The 25,201-nt window shown below is 46.1% G+C and overlaps 1 protein-coding gene across 1 annotated transcript; it reads right to left on the minus strand.

The window, feature by feature from the left end:
- Window positions 1-132: 132 nt before the first annotated feature.
- Window positions 133-18,402, minus strand: HMGXB3 (HMG-box containing 3). The gene is made up of 20 exons (XM_042826303.1): window positions 18,319-18,402; window positions 17,832-17,979; window positions 17,046-17,220; window positions 16,025-16,585; window positions 15,304-15,402; window positions 13,785-13,916; window positions 10,819-11,231; window positions 10,277-10,452; window positions 9,896-9,993; window positions 9,237-9,335; window positions 8,636-8,785; window positions 6,709-7,010; window positions 5,503-5,630; window positions 5,004-5,135; window positions 4,555-4,739; window positions 3,754-3,973; window positions 3,541-3,674; window positions 3,023-3,139; window positions 2,441-2,650; window positions 133-2,072 (listed from the first exon to the last, which is right to left on the minus strand). The coding sequence occupies exons 2-20, from the start codon at window positions 17,975-17,977 to the stop codon at window positions 1,599-1,601; spliced, it is 3,951 nt and encodes a 1,316-aa protein (XP_042682237.1). The 5' UTR covers window positions 17,978-17,979; window positions 18,319-18,402; the 3' UTR covers window positions 133-1,598.
- Window positions 18,403-25,201: the final 6,799 nt, after the last annotated feature.

Consider the following 25,201-nt stretch of genomic DNA (forward strand, 5'->3'; position numbering starts at 1 on the left):
TGAGCTGTTCTTCTCATACCACATTGCTTCTGAGAATACCAGGCTTCCTGTCTGTGCAGTCTGGAAGCACAGTTTACACACACACACAGTGCAGTCTTCAGGTCTTGTAGGCAAAAAAACAACTCAATCGGCCGCAGTTTCACCCCCAAAATTGGAGATAATTTATTAAATTTTATCACTGACTGAAAAAAGTCACTAGCATCTCTTATAATAAGTTAATGTTCTTAACAGAAAAACCCCAAGCCATAATTACTGCATGTGCTCAGACTTGATACATTTACTTTTACAGTACGGTACTCAATAGGTTCCCCTTCACAGAAGGGAATTTTCAACCACACCACAAGCCTCTGAATCTTCCCCCCTGCTCACTCAGACAAAATAAACTCCCTTCACAATTCAACACCACCCTCTCCTCTGCAGCACAGCAAACAAAAACCTTCAGCTTTGGTGCCAGTGACAACCAAAGAGACTTGACAGCAACACACACACAGCTTTACAGCCAGAGCCCGAGGTGTTCTTTAGACATGCTGCAGGAGCTGAGAAAGCAGCCAGGACAGCAAGAGGCTCCTCTAACTCACAAGTGCTGTGGGACACAGGCAAGGTGGGTAAGACACCCAGGGCACCATGTCGATGCAGGTCTCCGGTGCCTGTTCTGAGGGAGGACCTCACACCTCTGCTCACTGGCAATCCTGCGTTGTTTCTCCTTGATCTCACGGTCTTTGTGACTCAGTTCTAAGGGCACAGTAACAGAAATTCAAGTCCTTAAACAAAACAACAACAGAAAGCATTCAAGAGGACAGCATAGAAATGGGAGTGTCCAGCTAACACCTCATACAGCCCCCTAATGAACTTGATTCCCTGGGGCCTGACAGGTAAACTCTTAATGTACAGAACATCATTCACTTGCTATGTGTTTCAGCTTCTAAATTATTAGTGCTCATGTGAGGGGACAAATAATTCCAGACAGCTTCAGCAGCCACAGTACCCTCAATCCTGGCTTCAGAATGGCAGCCTCCAGGGAGGCTCTCAGACAGGATACCTTAAAGCTTCATGGCTCCTCCTCTTCAGCTAAGGACTCCCTGAAACCCTTGTGTGAGAGCTCTGCAGGATTTCCAAGCAGGAGACACTGTCCTAACCTAATCAGTCTGGAATATTTTGGAACGAATTAGCCTTTTGAACCTATTCCCACATCCTCAAGCCCTGCCACCAGTATGCACAAAGAAGTCAGCAAGCAAGATTCAGAATTAAGAAACCTGTGCACTTGGCCATGCATCCCCCCTGCTACCAGAAACGTCATTTGCTTCTCCACTTTGCCAACTGCAGGGAGGGCAACACTGCACACAGCTGAAGAGTGGGTCCATCACACACCTCACACGGAGGGAGCTGCAGCCTTCAGCAAGGAGCAAGGCAGACCCACTCACACAGCATTGGTGACACTCTGGAAGCACACAGCTCTTTGGTCATTAACAGCAGTCAGAGCCACCACTACCACACCTCCAATCTGCAAAAATAAGTTCTTGAGCCAGACAGCTGCCCAAACCCTGCAGAAGCTGGCCCAGCCCACAGCCAAAAAGAGAAACCAGCGAGTTGGTTTGCTACTAAGCAACGTCTTTATCATCTTCCTGCTTCTCTTCTTCATCCTCTTCTGTTTCTGTTTTAATCTGTGCCACTCCGAGCCGGTAGAGAGCATCACGAATTACCACCTCCCCAGGCTGACAGCTCTGTACAATCTCCTGGATCTGCCGATTCACAATTTCCCTGCTGGTGAGGAAGTCCATAAGGCGATTGTAGAGGTAATAATGTGTGGCATTCTCAAAGGTGATGGGCCTTTGGCGGATGTTGCTGGTTTTGCTGTCACTGATAGCAGTGATGATGGTGCTGTAAGGCTCCAGCTCTCGGCACAGGGAGATGCAGTGGTGCCGAGCCGTTGGATCGTGGGGACTGTTGTGCTCCGAACCGGTGTGAACAATTCGGCGTGCTGTCGACTTGGTGATTGGGTGCTGAACGGAGTGCTCAGCCACAGTCATGTCTACACTGTAGTGCTGGTCCAGCAGTTCGGGGCAGGAGACGTACTGGGAGAGAGACACACACCAGGTAGAACCAGAACAAAGCTCCCCATAATTAAGAACAAGATAAAACTACCATTCAGCTGAACTCCGAGCGGAACTGCGACCTGAGTCACGCTTCTGAATGGCACAAACGCAGTTGGTTCTGCACGCTCCCTTTCCCACTCTAATGCCCCTACAGATAATCCCAAGGCACTAGCGGCCCTCTTCCTATCCCATTTCTCAAGTAACAGCAGTAGTTTGAGAGCAGTGAGACAAAATAAGCTACATGCTCCAAAGTTCACGAGTTGAACTGCTATGGGGCACTTCCCCCTGCCTATATGCACTACATAAAGCAGTTTTATTGTAGGTTTTTGTAGGTGGACATAACTAACCGCTGGAGGATCCATAGGGTCAGAGAAGCAGCCTTGATTTTTCCCCCACAGCTGGGAAGTCAAGTCAGGACAGTATATGTCTGCACACAGTGCCACTGAAGAGGCCGTATCGACAACATACACTGGAGGCCAGTGACGTGAGGAAACCAGCAGGTCCACGTGATCCCGAGCATTTTCTCCTCTTACTATGTACTTTGAGCCACACACAACCTGGAAAGAAAAGGATCAGTACCAAGCAGCACAATAAAACTGAAAACTTACAACAATAGAAAATGAAGAAGAATAAATTAAGCTTCTTTTCAGGTATTCCAAACAATACAGTAACCAGACAGCTACTTTCTCTGAAGATACTGTTTCCTCATCACACCTCATCACTTCATGGTGTGCAGAGTTTCTGACAGGTTTCCCATCACTGGTCAGTCTCAAGATCTCCTGCAGGACTGCTCACACACCAGCCCCCAAGGCAGCACGTTTCATGCCCGAGGCTCAGAGAGACCCACTGGACTGATTTTATTTAACAAGGGAACTCCACACTGGTCACTCAGGTAAGAGAAGGCTACTGCTAACTCCAGCCTTCCTTACCTGATGTGGACACACTTTGTAGATCTTTCCTCCTGTGTGGTAAGCAGAGGTTTGCCTGATGCTTGTCCCATTCTGTACAAAGTCATAGAGAGCCAGGAGGGAGTAACAGAGCTGGTCCTAGAAAAAACAGGCACCAGAGACAGTCTGTATATGACAAACTAATGGACTCTCCCAAAGACAGAGCAGGCTGCAGACAAGGTTTTCCAAATGCTCATTTACACATTGTCCAGTAACTTCCTAATTCCAGTCAGCACCACGAGGATGCCAAGCAATTACATGATGTGGAATCTGTGACAAGGTAATTACAGGCTTCTTTTTTTCCAGTCTCCAAAGTTAAATTTCTTTTATAATGTGTAAGTAATCCTATAATTTCTGCAGGCACCCTTCTAAACCACTCCTGCCCCTGGCACAGTCAAATGAGAAGTTCATTATCTAAGCTGGCAAGTGCAATTTAGGGAAAGACAGTGACAAACAGCTCCACTCAGCAGACTGGTATATGTGGGCAAATTAGCCATTACCTTTGTATCTGAGGGCTCCCAGGGAATGCTGCACTGTGTCAGAAAGCTCCGCAGTTCTTCCTCACTGTAAGAGCTTATCAGCTCAAGCCTGAAGGTTTCTTCCTGAAGGAGCCTCACCAAGGCACTCCCATTACCTGCAAAAGTAGAAAATATTTGTTCTCAGGTAGAGAAACCATCAGCACATCAAGTTCTTATAAGCACCTCGGCCATTACCTGGCACTGGCTGCGCATCCAAGTTCTTGTCCTTCTCAGTATTGATGACCACAGCTCCTCTCATCAATGGGGGGAAGAAAGGAGCAACAATAGAAGCATCAAACTTTGTGATGGGGATGCTAGAAGGAAAAGCCACCTGCTCAATCACCTCTGTCTCCATTGTGGACCAGAAGTCTTCCACATTCACTTCACTTGATGACAAGAATTCTGGCCAAGTAAACTAGAAAGAGCAATAGAACAGACTGGTCAAACATAAATAACCACAGCTCACTTGGTAATTGGTATCAGCCTCACTCAAAGCACAAAGACTACCCAGAAGAGTGGCCATCCCAAGTATAGCAGGATGACATCAGGCTCCTTTTCTGTCCTGGAGCTCCCCACAATCACTTCTTTTTGGGTGAAAGTCAAAACCATTTATTTGGCATAAAACCAGATGTTCTGTGTAGTGCTACAAGTGCATTTTTCTCCAGTTGGAAAGACAGCAGCTCCAGGAAAAAGCAGTTAAATAAACAATATTTTATAATATATCACAGGAGGGAGGCAAATTTCATCCAAGGTCCCTACTGTCAGGCTGCTGGACTAAAGCTGTGGTCCAGGCACTAAGGATTTTGTTTTCTCCAAACAGCTCCATGAGGAAGTGCAAACACCACCACTCCAGCCACATCCTCTTGCCAAGCATCAGCAGAAAACTGCTCACAAAAGCATCACGTAATTGTTGTCCATTGCAAAGACCAGACTCAGCAGAAGTCTTTATGGTCTGCTTTGAACATGAACAGGATGCAAAGTCTCTGAAAAGCTTACCTCTATGTTTTTCAGTGCCAGAACATTTTCTACGTTCCTCTGGGCTATTTCCACCTTGGGGGTTATGCCACAGATTCCACAGATCATATCATTGTAATCCCGGACAGTGAGGCATTCAAAGGCCCAGTAGCCATTGCACAGCAGTTCCTGGAGCTGAACCTGCTCCTCTGGGCTCAGGCTTTTTTCTGAAAGGAGAACACGCCACCGTTACAGCTTTCACTTCCTAAAGTCAGTGGAGAGGTAGCAGAACACTCCTACGCAGGAGAAAAACAAACCTGTCCTGCAGAGAAATGCTAAGAACTGGTCACAGAGGTGCTGTTGGCTTTAGGAAGTGATTTAACAGAAACCTACCATACCAGAAGAGGTGGATTTTTCCTTTTTAACTTAACAGGCTTCAACAGGCCACAGAATTTAGCGTGGTATGGTAAAAAACAAAGGGGAAAACCCACCAGTTTGCTCCTGAACAGAGTTGAGAATATTGCCAACAGCCACCCTGGGATCCTCTCCGAGTTTGATGTGGTTCCGGATGGCAAACAGAAGATCCAAGCTCACTAGTAACTTGTTACCCACGTTGAAAAGGCCTGCAATTGTAACAGACAGTTATTGCCTGTATGGCTCCAGATATCCCTCACAATGAAATACATTCCTTTCTTACTGATACACAAAAAGCTTATACAGGTACAGCTCAAAAATAGATGGATATGGCTGGACAGTGCTTCCATAACTGTCCCCAGCATTTATCCCTTAGACAGAGATTGACAACAAGGAAGCCAGGCGAGTATTCAATCATACAAATACAGGTTTACTTACAGAAACAGGAAAATTCAAGTAAAAAATAATAATATTTAATACAATGGGGCACATAAGAGGCTTTTCTGTGCAGACAATTTACTGATGCAGTCCCAAGGCTTCTGATGGTGAAAGTTTCTGCACTCATTTTTTTCCTACCTGTGTAAATATCAGTGAAGCTATGGAGAGCCAAACACTGCAGGTTCAAGCACACCTTGACCTGAGCTGTAACCACCTGTAATCTATTAGCTGTCAGCAGCCAGCACTCCTGAGGACCAGCAAGGGAACTGTAACAGACAAGCAAAAGACAGCTCAGAGTTAAGCCAACAGGTTTTTCAGTCCAGGACTGCAGTAATATAAGTTGTTTGAGTTCAGATCAGTTCACTCACATGTCAGCCTCAGCCAGTTCACATAAATTCACAACAGACAGAAAATTTTGAATTTTTAAATAGATTTTGCTGGCACAGTCAGGTCACCGTTCACATTCTCTACACAGCAGTAGAGCTCCACATATTGGACACACAGGATTTGAGAGATGTAGAAAATGTACAGGCCCTGAGAGAAGTATCAGCCATACTGCCACAGAGCAGCAAATGGTGACTAACAACAGGCTCTGCCCAAATCAGTCCCATTTCAGAACGGCCCATTTCATTACCACAAGGATCCAAGGGGGAAGTTCAGACAGGAAAATGCCAGTTGCACCCTAGTGGCAGAAATGCAGCTGCCCACCCAAGGAAACAGGAATTAAAATTCAAAGTTAGCTCTCCCTTCCACTGGCAGCAGTTTAATTAGAGCCAATGCAGGCAGGAAGGAGATATCCTACGGGCTTTTATGCAGAACTAGGTAAGGGAATCTAGTCTATGCATTGGTAGTTGCAGAGTCTTTTGGGTTTTTGGGCACTGGGTCCAAGAAAAGCTTCACTCAAGCCCATGCTAGGCTATAAAAAGAATGGAAACATTATAAGCAAAACGATCCACACAGCAAACATTCAGACTGGGAAGAGAAAGAAAAAGGGAAATAACATGCATCTATAATCCCACAGTTTTGCCTGTCAGCCTCAAAACATCAGAATGGAAAACAAATAGGGGATGAGTAATGATTCAAAACAAAATCAAACCTAGACTTAGCAGTTACACTTTGATGAAGCTCTCCTGCTGTATGGTAATAGCAACCATGGCAAAGTGAATGGTAGAGGAGAAACAGGAACTGCTTAGTTATCCAGAGCAGCCCTTCCCACAGACATATAGCATACTGTCACTTACACCAGCAGAATTGGAGTCAAAGCAAAAATCGTTTCTTGAATAATTGTAACAGAGAATATCAGCACAGGGTTTAAAGAGTCACAAGTCTAAAACAGAATCTTACTTCTGTCCCCCTTTGAACAGCGGGCTGTTACAGAGGAGGCACTGCGCAGATGGAGACTCATAGTAGTTTGACCAGGAGGTCTGCTCTATGGTGACTGTCTCCTCACTCACGTTGGACAGGATGAGCCGCGAGCTGTTCAGCTCATGGATGAGTGTGAAGACCTCAGCCAGCTCCGATTCGTTCTCTGGGATCTGCATGACTTTGCGCAACAGCTGGAGGGTGGATTGACGCTGGATCTCTTTCTGGGATGGGCTGAGGGGCTCACTGGTGTTCAGCACATCAGGCTGACCTGGACTGACCTCCTAGAAAGCAAACAAGACACATTTTAAACTAGGCAAGCGTGGGGATGAAATATGAAGAAGCCCACAGAAGTCACCAAAGGTAGCAGCAGCACAGTGACCTCTGTTCCCAGAAGACTTGACTTCTACTTCACTGCACTCCACTGACCGCAGATTGTAGTTTCAGGCCTAAGTCACTTCACCCAAAACACTTCTTCACAGCATGGCCTTTTGGGGAACTTCTGTTGTATCACTAGTTCATCGTAGGCTTATCACTGAACTGGAGCGTTACTGCAGGGACTGAGGATCGGGAAGGATCAGGATCAAGAGGGCAACAAAGCCTTCAATACTTCTGTCAAATATCCCTGCCTGTCTCCGTATGCCATCACCCACATTTTCCTAGGTACCGTGCTCAGGCAGCTACAGCAGTTTGCATCCACAGCAGCCAGAACAGACAAGTGTTACACAGCAACCAAGCCCTGCCATGTGTGGAATACACTGATGGATTCCAATGGATCTGCTACACTCCTTCCTCTCAGACATATGCCCCTCTACCAAGTCAAATACACAGGATCAAACTCTAGGTGACTCAGAAGAACTGAGAGAACATACACAGACCAACCTATTTTAATCACACCAACCTTTCTGCCAAATTTCCATCTGTTTTCCTGTCTAGTCTAGCAATGAGACAAACAGCCAGTCCAAAAGCACGGAGATAACACTGAGCCGTGCAACTGAAATGCTGAATACAACTGCAGCAGAAAATTAAGGGAAAAAAAACAACAAAATAAATGAGGAAGAGACAAGCCACATGCCTCTCAAAATGCAAGCTGACCTACGGGTGCTACTGTTCCTTACACATCTGCTTATGTGTGGGTTTCACACGGGCCACTTCAGTTTGTTGGGTTTGGGGAGTTTTACTTTGCTTTTTGTTTGTTTTTAAACAATGCACAAAGTCATGCTCTTCAAAATACATGAAATGGAAGAGCCAAATTACCACACAGACTGAAATGCTGGCTTTAAAAATAATAATTCTGTGAGAGAAAAGCTAAGCTTTGAAACTTCAAATGCAAAAAAACCCCAAAACCAAAAGAAGGCCACGATTCATTATTTACACCCATGTACAACAACAAGGAGATATCTTGAACAACATCTTTCCACAACAGAAAAAAAAAATACTACATCCAGAAATAAATTCAGTCTGGACACAAAGCTGCACTACAAAGCCCTAAAAATAGGAAGCTCTGACACAGGACGCACTCAGATGTACAAGATGTACATTTGCCACAAACTGCTCACAAAGGAGACCACGCTTGGGAGTTTTTTGATGAAGTCTGAAGTTCCACTAAGCTGACACAGCTGTGACTTGAGGGCTGGCTTCCCAAGCCCATAGCAACGTGCTGTAAGCATCTGTAAGCTACAGAGACATCCAGTGGTAGAACGGGGTGCTGTCAGTCTCAGTGTGAGCCTGAAGCACCACTGCTGCAGAAGCTGAACAGAAGAAAACATCATCACAAGCACTGGAGTAGTTACTCTGTTAGAAGCAGACTTACCAAACGGGGAAAAAAAATAAAATTAACACGTTCTCATGGGAACTTGCAAACTTCCTCATCCACTCCACAACATCCCTTTGAAAGATCAAACCTTACCAGAGATTTTCCTGTTTTCTCAGCTCTGTCTTTGGCAAGATTATAGCCGCACTTGGGGCAGATTCGTGGCTTGTGCCTGTTTGTATACACGTAACTACAAGAGGGGTTCTTGCATTTCCCTCTGCCACGTGATGTTGCCAATCCCAAATCCTGGAAGGACACAAGAATTACATTTGCTGACCTTGGCTGTAGAACAGTCTGCTGGAATATCGTATGCTTTTCCCCAGCACTTAGTGTGAAGGTTACATAATGGCCTTGTCACTTTGTACAAAATATTTTAACTGGCACCCAAATGTTCTGGGTCAAATCCCAGAGACCACGGATACTGCACACATTCAACTCAGAAACCACCAAATCTCCCCCCTAACACTTACAGGGGATGGTGACAATGCAGGTATGAAAATAATCCAGCTCTTAACATGACTGCAACATGTCACAGTCAGGCTAGATAGGTCAACAGATGACATACACGGCATGCATTTCCCCACATTAAATACAAAACACGTTTCTGTAAGTCAGTTTAACAAAAGCCATGAGAGCAGCCTCAACCCACAGATAACAGTTCCCACAGTGTAACTCAGATCATCTGAAAAATTCTCACCAAAGTCACAGTGCAGCTGTACTTGTAGGAAGGGAAGACGTCTGGTTTGACCTCCACTACTTTAACTTGTGATGCCCTGTTGGTCAAAGCACTGTGGAGCTGCATGGAAAGCAGAAAAAAACACCTGTGAGATACCTACAATGGAATACTCACATCTTGTAAGCAAACACATATTAGCATTTGTTTGGGTTTTTTTCCCCTCTCAAGAAATCTGAAAATGTTCATTAATATCCATGGTTTACAAAACACTGTTTTGCATACCAAGGCTTTACAATTCAAATAGAAGTATTTGAGCATATTTGCAAGCTTTGCTTCTTTACTCAATCATCTTCCACAGACTCCCTCAGTATAAGGTATTACATTTCAGATTATCAAGATGCTACCAGACCTCGTAACATCTTCTTGAACCTACTGGGAAGTTCTCAAAGCAACCAACCAAGGGACTGTCCAACAGCAGCAGCAGTTCAGTTCCTAGCCTCAGCCACCTACAATTCACACTGCTTCAGAGCCACCTCAGAAAAACCATCAGCCACAATTTCCATCATCATCAGGCTGCTACACTGTCATATTCTATCTTCCATCCCTCAGCTCAGATCCCTTGCCCAGGGAAAAAAATGCCAAAGAAAAAAATGTGCACTTGAAGAACAAACCACAGCTACCTTGCGCTCCTCAGCACTGGGAGGCTGCAGAACTGACTGGCCCAACTGCTTCAGTGTACTGGGCTTCAATCCTGACGTTCTCACAGGAGGATGTTTGTCTTGAAGAAGGAAAAGAGCACAGCAGGTTAGACATGGGAACGTGGTCTTTGGTGAATGACACCACAGCCACACGAGATATTTTCCTCTGAACTTGAAATGATCCAAGCAGGTGTTTCATGCACCATTTACCTGCCCTTCTGGTTAGAAAGAAAAGGAGGGTATTTTTTACCTAGGATAGCTCACTGTCTCCCTTCAGACATATCTCATTATTTGACAAAGACCCTTCAATATGGTGAGGAAAGACAATCACTCCCAAAGCATAGCAGAGACCCAGTATTTTACCAGTATTCGCAAACGCCTGTCTCTTGCTAGCCTGCTCAGTGCTGGCTTCTCTCCCCACGCTGGCTGGTGCGGGCAGAATTGCTCGCATGGGCCTTGCTGCAGCCAGCAAGGAGGGCTTCGGTCTTGGTTTACTCTTTACTTCTTGCCCTTTGTGTGCAGCAGCTGGAGCATCAATTCTAAAAGACAAGAGCTACAATCGGAAAAAAATTCCATGTCTTCCTTCTCACCCTCAATTTTCTTCTCTTTCCTGAACTGTGCTTTATTAGCACGATCGTCACAGCTATTGTAGTAGAAAGGAAAATTGAGCTAAAGATACATCTGCACTGAGACGACTACAATAATGTAATTGCCACTTAAAAGAAAAAAATAGCTTTGATGGACAGAACTGTCTCAAAGGAACAATCCTGAACTGGCAGAAAGCAGACGGTACGCAGAACGGGTCTCGCGCGAAGCACTGCCAGCAGTCTTCCATCTCTTGGATTTGTCCCATCGATACACAACAGACATCACACATTCCCATAACATATGGAAAACTGACTCACACCACAGGCTTTTTTGCAGAGGCATTTGTACTCAGCACCTCGGAAGATGGTGGCATTCCCAGCCCTATGCTATCTTTTTCTGCCTGCTCTGCAGAAGAATCTCCTCGCAGTTGGCTCTCTTGACCCAGCGTCACTCCAGCAGCACTCCCTCCATCTTCAGCAAGCACATTGTTTGTAAGAATGTGAGCATCAGAGATGATTACTTCCTCCCACTCGGTCTCCTCCATTTGCCCTCCATCAGGCACAGCATTCAGCAGCTGGCTGACCGCTTCAGAGCTTTCCAGGGCAGACTTGGAGGTACTCTCACCAACAGCCACCGAGTCTGAGAACATTGACTGCTGACCTCTTTTAGTTGCAGGAGTTTTCAGAGAAGTGCTTGAGTTAGGCTCAGATTTGCTTCTTGGTTGCTTTTCCTGGAAACAAAGAGATGATCACGTTTCAGAGGTTTAAGGTTTTACAGATAAGCAGGTTCCCTTCACAGTCTGATTTGCCCGTGCCCTATCCAATGCTGGATCAAAACAGTAATATTAGGAGTGCCTAAGCAATGAATTGCACACAAGAGCAGAAAGATAACATCTTCTACAATGGGAATGTCCCTGTTAATATTCTATCATCTACCATTGGTGCAGAGCGCATTGCAGAGCGGTGCAGTCACTACACTGGATGGAAGGGAAGCCATCCAGAGAAACCTGGGCAGGCTGGAGAAGCGGGCCCACGAGAACCTAATGAGGTTCAGTAAGGCCAAGAGCAAGTAGAACCCCTTGAGAGCAGCCCTGTGGAGAAGGACTTGGGGATCCTGGTAGACAAGAAGCTGGACATGAGCCAGCAGTGTGCGCTTGCAGCCTGGAAGGCCAACTGTGTTCTGGGCTGCATTAAAAGGTGATTGCCCTCCTCTACTCGGCTCTTGTGAGGCCCCATCTGCAGTACTGTGGCCAGACCTGGGGCCCCCAGTGCAGGAAGGACGTGGAGCTCTTAGAGCAGGTCCAGAGGAGGGCACTGAGATGATCAGACGGCTGCAGCACCTCTCCCATGAAGAAAGGTAGAGGGAACTGGGATTTGTTTAGCTTGGAAAAGAGAAGGCTCCGGGGAGATCTCATTGTGGCCTTCCAGTATTTGAAAGGAGTCTATAAACAGGAGGGGGAATGACTGTTTACAAGCATGGATAGCGACAGGACAAGGGGGAATGGTTTTAAACTAAGACAGGGGAGATTTAGGAGGAAGTTTTTCACTCAGAGGTTGATGTTGCACTGGAACAGGTTGCCCAAGGAGGTTGTGGATGCCCCATCCCTGGAGGCATTCAAGGGCAGGCTGGATGTGGCTCTGGGCAGCCTGGTCTGGAGGCTGCTGACTCTGCACATGGCAGGGGGTTGGAACTGGATGAGCACTGTGGCCCTTTTCAACCCAGGCCATTCTATGATTCTCTACTTTTATTTTTAGACACTTTGAAGAAACAGTCACCCTTAAACTCTCTCAAATATCACTATTAGCATCAATACCACAAATTCATCCAAGGGCCCACGTAGCATGCGAACTTTTCCTATCTTCAGCTCTCTGATGCTGCCTGTTCTTCCACACTGCTGGAGAACTAAAGGTCCCTCGACACAGAACGTGCAGCTATGGGATAGAACTGCAGCACAGTGCAAAGGGCTGTAGTAGCACTCAGAAAAGCATGCATCTGAGGGAGTCAGGAAACACAGAATTACACGTGAAGGTTTCTCAACTTTAAGTGAAGTTCTATCCTCAACATTGAAGCTACAGAAGTTATGCATTGGGGTCAATGAAGATGGAGCACCAAACAGGTAATCCACAAATGCTATCGGAGAAATGGAGTCAAGAGTTTCTGGCATGACAAACATACGGGTTCTAAGCTTTCTACAGAGGTTATACTCAGGAGAATATTCTAGATTTTGACAAACAGACGTCTCCTAACCTAATCTTTCATCTCAGGAACAGGAAGGTGTTTATATATTCAGTTTCTGTTTTACTGATGTTATTACCAGTCTAAGAAAAAATTGCTGATGCATGTTTTTCTCCAAGACGTGACACCGTAAGTGGAACTGTTTACACAAACACGTTCCCAGAAGAGCAGAATGAAGTTGAAAAAGAGAAGGAAAACTTCCCTCATTTTAGTTCTAATCAGTGTAGGATTTAACAGAGCAGGCATGACGTATTCAGGCAGAACCATGTATTTACTGTTAGCCACCTATCCACTTCAGCATGTTCACAGCACCAAAGATAATAAACCATCACTATTTGTTTCCTAGCACATGGACAGCCCAGCCATCAGCTCAGACACTACCATCTGTTGGAGAACTTTTTGTAACTAAACTTAATGGATGTAGACACTGTAGCAGAAATGCAAGTCAGGGCTTAAACCAGCAATTGAGCACCTGGTGGGAAGGCAGGGCCAGCCCAAGGGAGGTCAGGTGCATGCAATGTTCCTGAGTGACTGGAAGGGGTGGAGCCAGGATCCAACCCTTCCCACACCTCATTTAAGGGTTGGCAGTGGTGGTGAGGGGCTCTTACTGGAGATCCCTGTGTACTGAGGCCTTCCAAACTTCCAAAGGTAAGCAGCTTTTTTCCTTTGTTTCTGTGGTTGTTGCATTTTAGCACGTTCTCACTTGTTGCATGCTAGGACTTTGTTACTATGCTGTTGCTGCTGTACTTTCCTTTGTGTTACAAGACACAAAATGAAGTAAGTTCAAGACAAATTCATATAAGTCCATGAAGTTTTTACAGATAATATCCCTTAACTTGAGCCCAAGGGGTCTTGTTTCAGACTAATATAACAAACCTATTTGTTGAGAGCTGAATAATTATGTTTACACTGCTGTGGTTTAAGGAGCAAATATTTGGGAGCATGGCTAGTAGAGATGTCAGCAACTTGGCTGCCACGTGGAGAGACACTTTTTCCATTTACCAACTCAATTTTCTCTGAAATCAAAGAGAATGAAAAGCACATTTACCTTTGGGATCCATTTCCCTCCAAGGAAGTTCCCACACTTGGGGCATTTTGGTGGCTTATGCCTGGTGACGTAAGTGAATGAGCAGCGAGGATTGGTGCAGTTCCCGTGTCCCCTGCGAGTGTAGGTGGTTGTCTGAAACAAGAGTTGTCAAGAGTTTCTCTACAGAGCTGAAAAGACATCAAGCTGTGCACATCACTCCCTTTTCCTAGAAAGTACTTTACCAGTGTTATCTAGCAAATGGCCTGCCTTCACTACTGTTCATCAGCCAACGCTCGTTTGTATCAGTGTCAGCACCATCATTGCACTGAATTCAAGTGTTCTGTCTATACACAGACATTCAGTGTTACCAGAATTTGGATTAAATTGCAGAGATAAGCAATGCACATAACCTACAGGTGAAGCTAACCTTGCACTTGCAACAATGAATTTGAAAAAGTCATCACACAATGGTACATACAGTGATTCAAACAGCAGTCTGCAGTGAGGCAAGATTTAAATGATGCATTTGTGTCAGAGTAACAGTGTTTGAAGGAAACAAATGCTTGTGATGTGGAGACAGTTTTCATCAGTAAGGTAATTTGTTGTATGCAGTGCTAAAATACTCCCTGGTGCTTTACTGTCACTCACTGTAAGCTACTGTAATACCAGCAGCACCACCAGGCACTATTTACAAAGACAAATAAACCAGAGTCTTCCATTTTTGCCAAGAACATTAAATCCACACATGGAATTTCTGTCAGCACATCATTTTTCAGGATTCCATATTGCCACTCCTGAGGGAGCTGTTGTGCTGTCAGTCTGTAACTCTGTCTTTTTCCTAGAAATGCAAGTGCTGCCATTAAGGAAAATAGGCCACTTAAGCTAGGTGCTTCTCAGGAATAAATACCTGAGGCATCTCCATCTTCCCTGAGACACTTAGATCACACTAGGAACTTCTATAAATATCTGCAGTGTTCCACCTGCTAGAAGCATGGGGATGCAAGACAACAGGACTTCCCACCCTTACACAACACAAGAAGCTGCTGCGCTGACTGTACAGCGAAGCCTCCCAGTGGCTACAGAAATATGGGTGGCTGGAGTGACAAGACTATGAAATGATGCCACTCTCCCTTGTGCAATAACCTGAACTTTTTTTATGTGAATTTTCAAAACCTGAGGTCACTGTTCATCTACCATCACATGGCTGAAGTGGCAGCCATCCAAGTGACCAGGAACTCATGCTCCTGTCACAAGAGAGGACTTTTGCTCTCAGAAACCACTGTTGACCAGATGGGTTGCAACACCACTATGTGCTCTGTCTGCTTCCAAGAACTTGAGGACAAAGGCAACAGGATTATAAAATGCTCTGGGAGGTTGAAGACCTCCATCTGCCTGCACAAGGCACAAAGCCAGGGATAAGAAATGCATTAACTGATGTGGTGATTTCAAGTTGGACTATGATCAAACCTTTCCTGCTCTGGCAGAAGGCAACCCTACAGTAATATATCCATATCTTGAAATGCAAGACTGGGTTTCTTACCAGTTTAATTGATGTTGGGTTCTCCACAACAGAATGAGCTGGCAAAGGTAACATAATGAACTGTGTAGCAGGTGTGGAAGAGCTGCTCTCTTCAGTATCCTAAAATGAAGTGTAAGGGAAATTACATGCAGAAAATGAGGCGTGAGGTGTTCTGCATTCCACCCTTTCACAAACACTACAACTGAATGTACACCTTGAGGATCTATGGGACCAGGAACCAAGAGAGAAGAGTAACCATTTCAAATGCAACAGCCTTACCCTGTCTGCTCTGTAAGTTATCTAACTCTTTACATCTTGAAACTGTTGAAATCAGCAGACCCAAAACTTCACAATGTTTTCTGTAACAGATCCCCAACACCTCAAATTAAATGGACTCCCTTTTCTCTGCAACAGTGAGAAAACAGTGCTCAAGAGCACAGAGAATATTTCTTCACCCCAAAATCTTGGAAGCAACCTCAAGTACTGTTAAAATAATGAATAATTTTAAAAAATCAACCTTTGACCAATCATCTCAAGACATGAGTGACAGCAGCATGTAGCAGAGAACCTGCAGGCAGAGATGCAGTAAACGCTGAGTTAGAAAAGCTGCTACTTGTCACACTACTGAGCAATACAAGATCTCCTGCAGCCACCAAGAATCTCAATTACAACATGATAAACAGCGGTCAGACACTTCTGGTGAGAAGCTGACAGGATTTGGAGCATTACTCCAGTAACTCACCCTCCCAGTCACCACAGCCACCACAGACACACCATCGGGGATCTGAGGACGGGCCACAGCGATGCTCCCACTGGAGATGTCTGCAGAGCCGCTGACCAGAGTCTCCTCAATAACCACCCGGGTTGTCTGATATGGCTGCCCTTCCATTTCCAGAGAAGCCTCATCCAACAGGACATCTCCAGCCACTTTATCTGTCACAGGCGCAACGTAGTGAGAGAGAACCTCCGATGCCACCACTTCTTCCACAGCCTCTGACTGACTGAAGGAAGTGGTCTCTTCTGACAGTCCTTCAATGGCAATGCACTGCTCAGAAATGCCGACGTGGCTCGAGTCCACGGAAAGGACATTTTGCACAGCGTCATGGGAGGCGTTTGTGATGTTGGTGGAAGCTGTCCCTTCAGGTGCTGCCTGACCCTGTGTCACGTGCAGCTCCAGTGACTGCCTGCTCCTGTCCTCGTGAAGAGTGGTTTTGGGAATAATTATGTAATCTGAGCGAGGAAGAATCTTGCGGAAACCTGGAATGTCTGGAACTACCGTAGTTCGAGAGGACGCCTTGGAGTTCTGTTGGCAGAAACAGGATGAAACAAATGAATGAGAGAGAAAGGGGGATTCAGTTCTCAGTCCTCCACGAGTATTTTAGTGCTGAAAGCTCAAATGGCTCCTTCAAGCATTCTACTAGAGTTCTCCACGTGACAGCTTGGAGTCCCTCTCAGCCCTCATTTTATCATCCACTTCACCATCGATGGCTCTAACATAACACAAAAATAACTACCATTCCCATCAGCATGAACTGACACATCTGTCTCAAACTTCAAAACACTATCCTCTGACTGAAGAGAAGGTAAAAGAAAGGCACTGCCTCACACACTGCTTCCATACAGGCAGTCTGAAACAAAAATACAAACTGGATCTGCAGTTAACAGTTCTCTCACGGTGCTGCGTAAGCATTTAAGTGCCAAAATAAATACAGCCGTTGGCCTCTCTCTTCACAAGGCAAAGAATGACAGAAAAGGTGACTTACTGGGTCCAGTCCCTCTTTCTCCAGCTTTGCTTTCTCCAAGTAATAGCTTTTTTCAGCCACGCTGAGCAGCCTCCAACTCTCGCTGATCTTTTTGTTGATTTCAGATTGAGGGAGGTGAGGAAGCTCTTGCTGTACTTTCAAGTAAATATCATAATAGTAGAGGAGGTAAGCAGATCTGAAAGGCAACAGACTGAGAAATTAATGTCATTCTACAGCAACTACAAAAAAGGAAAGCACAAGGTTTTACATTGGTTCAAGGTCAAACTACAAGCATGTGAGATACATTTCTACATGTAAATGCATTTTTAAAACTGGAAGAAAGTGAAGATTCTGAAGAGAACTTTTGCAATAAGGAGCAAGACTCTGAGTCATGTGATTAAAACTTAAGAACAAGCAATGGCAGCACTCACAAAGGCGTGCCAGGAGCCCGAAGGCTGCCTTTTTATGTATGTTTGGCACTAATGTGTTCCAACTGCACTGCAAAGTTTATCAACTGGTAGAAGGAAAACTGTTCCCACACTCAAGATTAGGTTGGATGTCGGGGGAAGCTCTCTACCATGAGAGTGGTGAGGTGCTGGAACAGCTGCCCAGAGAGGCTGTGGATGCCCCGTCCCTGGAGGTGTTCAAGGCCAGGTTGGATGGGGCCCTGGGCAGCCTGGGCTGGTATTAAATGAGGAGGTCGGTGGCCCTGCATGTGGCAGGGGGTTGAAGATTCATGATCCTTGAGGTCCCTTCCAACCCTGGCTATTCTGTGATCATAAAGAAACGAAGACAGGAAGAACTCACCTGGGTTTTTTGGCTTTTTCTCCATGATCACCAGGACTTTTGTATTTCTTTTTCTTCTTGGAAGGCACTGGTGATGTGTAAGTGTAGGTGTCCTCTATTTCCTCCATGACCACAGTTACTTCAGTGCCATCGTACGGAGCCTCCATCGCTAAAGACACACACAGCGTCAGGCATTCACCTACACAGCACTTTCCTCCCCACAAACGCTGCTCTTTATCACCCTTGCGAAACGACAGCGTCACTGGAAGGGTTGAAATCAATTAAGATAATGACAGCTTCTGATTAACGTTTAGAAGAGAACACCTCTGGCAGCGTTCCGTGCAGCTCAACACAACTGCAGCACGCGTGCACTGAGAGCCACAGCACCCCGGGAACCTCCGAAACAGCTCTGGCGGTGCAGGAGGATTCCCATCCCCGGCCGTGTGACCCAGCAGCAGCGCGGAGCCCTCCCTCTCCCGCGGCACGGCGACGCAAGGCCTCGGCTCACCGGGCAGCACCGGGACGCAGCCGCGGTCACATCCCAGCCGGGGCGCGGCGGAGCGGGGCTGGAAGCGGCGGAGCTGGGGGCCGGGATGGGGGCGGGCGGAGCAGGCCGCGCATGCTGTGCCGGCCCCGAGGGAAGCGGCGCCGCTCCGGACCCGTGGCTCCGCGGCCGCCCGGCGCCGCCGGAAGTGCTTACTGAACTGCTTCCGGGGTGGGGCGGGGCCGCGGGGTCAAAAAGCGGTGGGGGGAGGGGGGTTTGTCGTTGGGTTCTTGTTGCGGGCTCTCGGCTGGGATGGGTGGCGGTGGCACTGAGGAGGGAAAGGGCTGGGGTGCCCGAAGCTGGCATAAATATCATCGTAGCTCGGCCCTGCCTGCTGTCCCGGGGGGGAGCAGGCCTGGCAGCTGCGGGTCGGGGAGCCCCGGCTGGGGGTGTGACGGTCTGAGCAGGGCCGTACGGGGAAGAGCTGGGGGAAGAAGGATGTGCTGGGAGGAATTACAAACGGGCGGAGTCTGCCGGCAGCACCTGGTAAACGTGAGAGCTGCGGGAGCCCCGTTTCGTAGCAGCTTTCCTGTCACAAAACGCTGTGTCGCCCTGGGGGCTGCCACCGCTCCGACTGCCGTGGGATCTTTGGGCCCCAGCGTTTCTTTACCAGCGTTTCTCCTGCGGATTTGAAGTGGAGACGTTGCTGTGCATAACTAATTGTCTCCTTGCTTTACACGAGCACTGAAAGATAAGCATCTGGCTCCCCAGGGAACAAATAGCCTTATAGGGCTATAGGCGCTCGCCCTCTTCTTCCAACCATTGGGAAAGTGAGATATTATGGGATATCTCAATCCAGCTCCTGGCTCCACAGCTATCACGCAGCTATTGTTCTAACACGTTTTTTAAATTACACTTTTTGTGTTTTCTTTTTTTCTGTGCATGTCTATTTCTGTGTTTTACATCATGTGTTCTAACTTTAGAGAAATGTAAACCGCATCCATCTTCTGTCTTAGATCTGGGAGAATAAGGGCTCCTCTTGTCTAGTAAGTCGTTAGTAAAGCCCACAGAGTAGTGATATGACAGCCAGTATTAAATCTGCAACTGGTTATTTATCTTCCTGATGTTCTGCAACCATTTATGTGGTCTGCTCGTGTTTATGTGTGATAATTGGTGGCAAATTGTCTGTTCTGTGTCAAATGTTGGGCAGCTTAATCCAAACTGGTACTTTTCCAAAGCTCTGTACTTTTATCCAGATCAATAAGCGGCCATTAGAGCTTTGTTGGAATTATTACCTAGCCAAATATTTGAAAGAAAGGGCTGCTTGGCTTCACGAGATTAATGAACTGAAGAAAAAAAAAAACAAGAGGAAGAGTGTGAAGGAAAGCAGCCATGCTTCCCTTGTTTTTCACAGAGGAGCTTCTCACAGTGTGTGTGTTGTCAGTTGTGTTAGAAACTCAAACTTTTTCCTAACTTGGGTATTTTGATTCCTTCATGGAGACAAAGCTTTATCTCAGAAAAATGATATTAACAGCATGTACGTTGTTTTAACTGTGCTGCAATAGTATTGTGAGCAAGAGGAAGCTGCTCTGCAACCACATCTGTTGTGATCCTGAGGAGAGTTCCAAAGGAATGCCCACTACCACAGGGGGAAATAGCGTTCTGCCACCAGGGCACCCTGTGCACCACTACCTTGAGAAACTAAAGGCCGGAGATTAAACTCACTATTTGTTTCACTGATAAAGTACAAGAGCTACTCTGAAGGAGTTCAAAAGGCACTCAGGCATGCTGAACTACAGCAGGTACCAGCACTTGATTTTGAGTTGTCTTCAGAGTTTGTTTAAACCAATGAGGTATGGTAGCAGGTTATTATTACTTCCATCCATCTGGAGCGCTCACATCTGTGAAGCCTTGCAAAGCTCAATCCCACCTCCTGCTCAACCAACATCACATCATGCAGTTGGGGCTGAGGCACCTTTTCCCAGCGAGAAACGTGCAATTGGACATCATCTCCACATCAGACCTCAAGCAGCACTGCTTTCCAAGATGCTCTCATGAAACCCACCTCTGACTAAAGCTATCGGCACTTGGCACAGCAGCGAGGACAAAAACCTTCCAAGAACTCCAAGAGTTCAGTTCCACAGTGGAGAGCTCCAATCACCACCAAGAGCAGCGCTATCCGCAACCATGTGGGTGTGTGCTCTGGTCCCTAGGGACAGTTTTAATTCACCCTTCTAAGCCAGTTTAAACCTCCTTGAGGTGCACAAGGATGCTAGAATTGATGACCATGGGGTTGTGCTGCCATCTGAGAGCAGACACACACACACACACACACACACACACACACACACACACGAGTTCCACCACGGCCCTGCATGCATCTGCTGCAGCTCTCAACCCACCACACTGCTCAGCCTCTGTGCTGAGGGTAACTGCAACAACGTGGCAGAGCAGCAGTTGGAGGAACAGAGGCAAAGAAGGAAGGAGCATCTGGCTGCCTGCATAAGGGTAAAGGAGCCCCCGTTCCATCAGAAATGTTGCAATTGAGACGTTACTATTTTTAAAATGGCACCAGTGGAAAAGCAAAAAGGGGTTTGTTATATTTCAGATGAATTCTGGTATGTTCGCAAGGACAAACATCAGGGATCTTAGAAATGTTAACATCTGCAAAGTTGCTATTTATATGCACCAGTTTCTGGCTCTGGAACGTGGTCGCCTTTGTCTTTTTGAACAGGTAATTCATGGCACAGAATCATCAAACGAGAGAAGGGACCAAAAGTGACAGGCTTCATTCAAATTAGGTAGCAGGAAGTATCTTCTTGTTTTACCCAAATCAAAGTAACTGTTAAACTGGGAGAGTTACTGTACCAGCCTCCCATTGAATCTTCCAGGATCATAAAAATCTCATTTTCTCAGCAAGGCTGCTGTAGCCTCGCATTGTGCTTGGGGTTTTCTGTATTTACAAAGCAGAATCTGCTTCTCTTCTTTGAAATTGCATTGGTTTCCGTGTTGCCATTTAGCCAAATCTATTTAACAGTAGTCAAACTAGCACAAAGTAAGTGCATTTCTTTCAAAAGAGGTTACATAAAGCATTTCTGTGACGTTCACTTAGATTTTCCTAAACAACAAAATCAGAACAATGATTCACATTACTTCTCTATTCTCGTTATTTCAGTAAAATTGTTACCAAGGCTTAGAGGTGCCCTTCACATTTTGAAGTAAAATTCAATCCCTACCCAATTTTCTACAAAATGAGGTATAGCAGTATTATATGTTAGGTGACGAAAATAATAAGAGACGCAGTTAAAAGGGCTAATACTGTCTAGAGAGTTTATGAAGAAGAGAAAACTGAGCTGGGGATGTGCTTGTGTCATGGCAAACTGCACAGAAATGGCTGGTTTCCCATTGCTTCTTTAACAGAGTCGTTATCTTCAGGGCAGTAGATGAGAGGATGACACAGAGCCAGCACAAGGCCTGGCAGCTCACCCCCCTGAAGGCAATGAATTCTGCCCTTCTGGCAGTTAGCAGCTGGGAAGGTTATTATTTTCCAGTATTCGTGCTGTGCTGCTCTCTCTGACGGAACGCATTGCTTTATTTCTTTACAATTGAGTTAAGTAGCATGTAACAGCTCTTCTGACATAAGTCAAGATAACTGCCTCCATTCTTTGCTGAACACGGTAATGAGTTTGATCCATGTTGTGTTTTTTTGTCTGCTGTTCCCTGAGCAATGTGTTTGCCCAGATCCTTTCACAGCTTGTGAGGTACAGAAATGCGTTTCAATGAGTGGTAAACACATTCGTTAGGAAGGAGCTGCCACTTATAACATCATCACCTTGGGAAATTAGGGTGTCCTTTGTGCCCAGCCTGGTAAGTGTGATAAGCTTGACTTTATCTATATGGTCCTCGAAGGAGAAGCCAACTTGAAGACTTGGCATTTGGGGCTGCAGCTCTAATATGACACTCGAGCAGCAACGGTAGAGAAATTTACTCTATGACAGTAATTAAATACAGTGTACAAGGCAGGTAAACAGTGCTTCTCACTCCCCGTTTTGATAATACAAAAACGAAACACAAAGAGATGAAAAAGAATACCTGAAGGTCAATACTTCATGATCCTGCTGTAATTGCTTGTTGTTTGACACAGAGCATTGATTCTAGCCATATCTCTGTTTGGGAAGGGAGTGGGGTGAAGAAGTGTTGCAAGGTTAACAACCGTGCAATAATGGGATTTATAATGACTTTCTCTATGTCCTACAGCTTTCAGTGTGTTTGCATCCCTGAGAGCTCAGGGCAGTCTTGTGTAGTACTTAAGGTGCTCTAAAAAGTGAGCTTTGTTGGGAGGGCTCTTGCACTGTCCCCACAGGAAGCGAGATTACAACAGAGGAGACCTTCAGTTTGACCCAGACTGGCTGTCCCTGAGCTCTTGTTCGCACCCATAAATAGTAAAATATCATCTGAGACATAGGGCACAGCCAGGCCTTTCCAGTCTCATCCCTACCAGCACAACAAATGCATTGATATCATGGGTCAGTGGTTGGACTATGGGTTGATGGTTGGACTAGATGGTCATAATGACCTTTTCCAAGCTTAATAATTCTCTGATTCTATAATGATTCTGTGATTCTCAGCTCGAGACCAGTGAACTGGATTCAGACAGACATCTATTCCTATCCCAGTGGAACTGTAGCATACAGGGTTGTTACCCATAGCCACAGCAGTCACCAGGGCAGCAGGAATCCTGCACAGATTCTGTCTCAGGAACACTCAGCCAGCAAGGAAAGAAAATCTTCAAATTCCAGTTGAGGTTGCAGTCCATATTTTCTGGCTGAAGATATCTGTCTTTATCTGCAATGCAGATAAAAGATCCACGTGGCACACACTGTAATTGATTTGGTGCAGGAGGAGGTTTGGTACCTGCATAACTGCCAAAACTCAGGAGCCTCACTGTATCACAGCAGTGCTGGCCCTCACCCTGCTGGATTAAAGCTGACATAGGTAGGCTGACAGGAGGTATGGCCACGTCTCCCTGCAGTGTGGATGTGCAGTAAAAGGTTGCCCAGCCACAATATCTCTCCTGGCATGGCACTGCTTGTTGCCTGCACCAAAGGTAGGACTTGTCTGCGTAAGAGACAGCAGATACTTCTCAAGAGCTGAGCTCAGATTGCAGACTGAGCTCTCTCAGGGCCTGGGAGCCTTGATAAACTAATTTCAAAGATCTCAGGTACCAGTACAGTGAGTCTGGGATGTGCAGACCAAATATGAATCACTCCAGAGCCGAGTTTGTTCTCCTTCTGCAGCGTGTAGGAAAACAACAAGGATCTGGTTTGTTCTCTGATGTCATGGTTGCATTAAGTCTGGATGCTCACAGTGTGCACTGCTGCTGGACCTCGAGCAGCACAAGCAGGACAGAAATCTGCCCGGTTCCCATCAGCAGCACCTGGTGGTTTATTGCCACACCGGTGATCTGCAGCACGGGCTGATGTGCCACACAGCCCAGGGGAGGGCCAGTTTTCCTGCATACAAAAAGCAGCTCCAGCTGTCAGGTACTAAAGGTGCAATTCTGGTCTCTGTGATGTTAATCTAGTTTCAAACAGAGCAACAGAGAAAGGAATCAAGTACCATGATGGTTCACATTTTTACAGCGACTTTCAGAACAGCTGCATCTCCTGGTGTCTCCAACAGCATGATGCCACATCTCTGTGCATTACTATTAATCTTCACTCTTTCCACTGAGGAGAACATCAAAGCTCCCACACCTGCACCTCCTACCTGGGATCTGCCTGCTCTCTCTCCCCTCTCCTTGGCGGTTCTCTGCTCCTTCTTGAGCTCCAGCCCTCCCTTATCACATGCAGCAGTTGTCTGTTGATTACAAGAATCAAAAGAACATTGAGCAGTGCACAACGGAGCGTTTCTAAATGCCTGCAAGCCCCTGGCAAGAGGAACTCGGTGTCAGGGCCTCTTTTCACAGAGTTCCTCGCAGTGACTTGGCACATTCATCACTCTAAAGGGTTCCTGAGCACAGAGACACACAGCCAGGCTGCCTCCAGCCCTCAGCCCCAGCGCCTTCCAGCACTTCTGTGAACTACAGAGTGGGATGGGATCCAGGAACGAAGTCACACCCCCAGGCTTGTTTGAACAAGCTCTGGCAAGCTTATGCTTCCATTCTGAAAATACACCACTACCAAGTGCCAGCCAAAGTCGCTGCTTTGTCGCACTGGAGAGGCTGCACCTGTTTGTTAATGCCAAAAGGCATCTGTCTCACACTGATTAGCACGAGCGTGTGGCAATAAAAGGAGTAACTTCTCTCTAGCATGGTGCTAACTGTAAAACTCAGCAACTCCCAGCTATTATAAAAGAGCCACAAATATCCCAGAGAGCTTATTGATACCACATTGTGCTAACCTATTGCCAACAGTTCTGTAGAGAGAAAACATTTCAAATCAAAATAGATCGATTAAAAGTGCGTATTCTTGCACTTCTGGACTGCAAACATCAGATAGGCATGGGGTTATAAACACTGAGCAACAAAAGTGTAGTACATTTTGTTTAGGAACCACGTTTTTACTCGCTTATATAAATCACCAGTTATCTGAGTGAATAATGGAGGAACTTTTTGCTGCAGAACTGGCATTCTGGTTTTTAAGCTTGCCCAGTGAGAACTGTGCACGTGAGGAAGGAGTCAATTCATTTATTTCTCTCAGGACAGTGCAGTGTATCAGAAGTAAGGGGGTATGACCAGACAAGATAAGAGGACTAACAAAGGGAAAATATAAGCCGAGAAACAAAACCCAGCTTCCCAGAGCAGGATCCATTCATCTGTGCAGCAGCCCGATAAGAAACCAGGGGAACGCATGGCTTGGGCTCTGGGGAACATTGCTCGAAGAGACAAAGCGTTAATGAGTGCACT

Source organism: Centrocercus urophasianus, unplaced genomic scaffold (genome assembly GCF_019232065.1).
Source record: "Centrocercus urophasianus isolate 14NV4802_14NV808 unplaced genomic scaffold, USGS_Curo_1.0 seq_26, whole genome shotgun sequence".
In the NCBI taxonomy this organism is placed as follows: domain Eukaryota; kingdom Metazoa; phylum Chordata; class Aves; order Galliformes; family Phasianidae; genus Centrocercus; species Centrocercus urophasianus.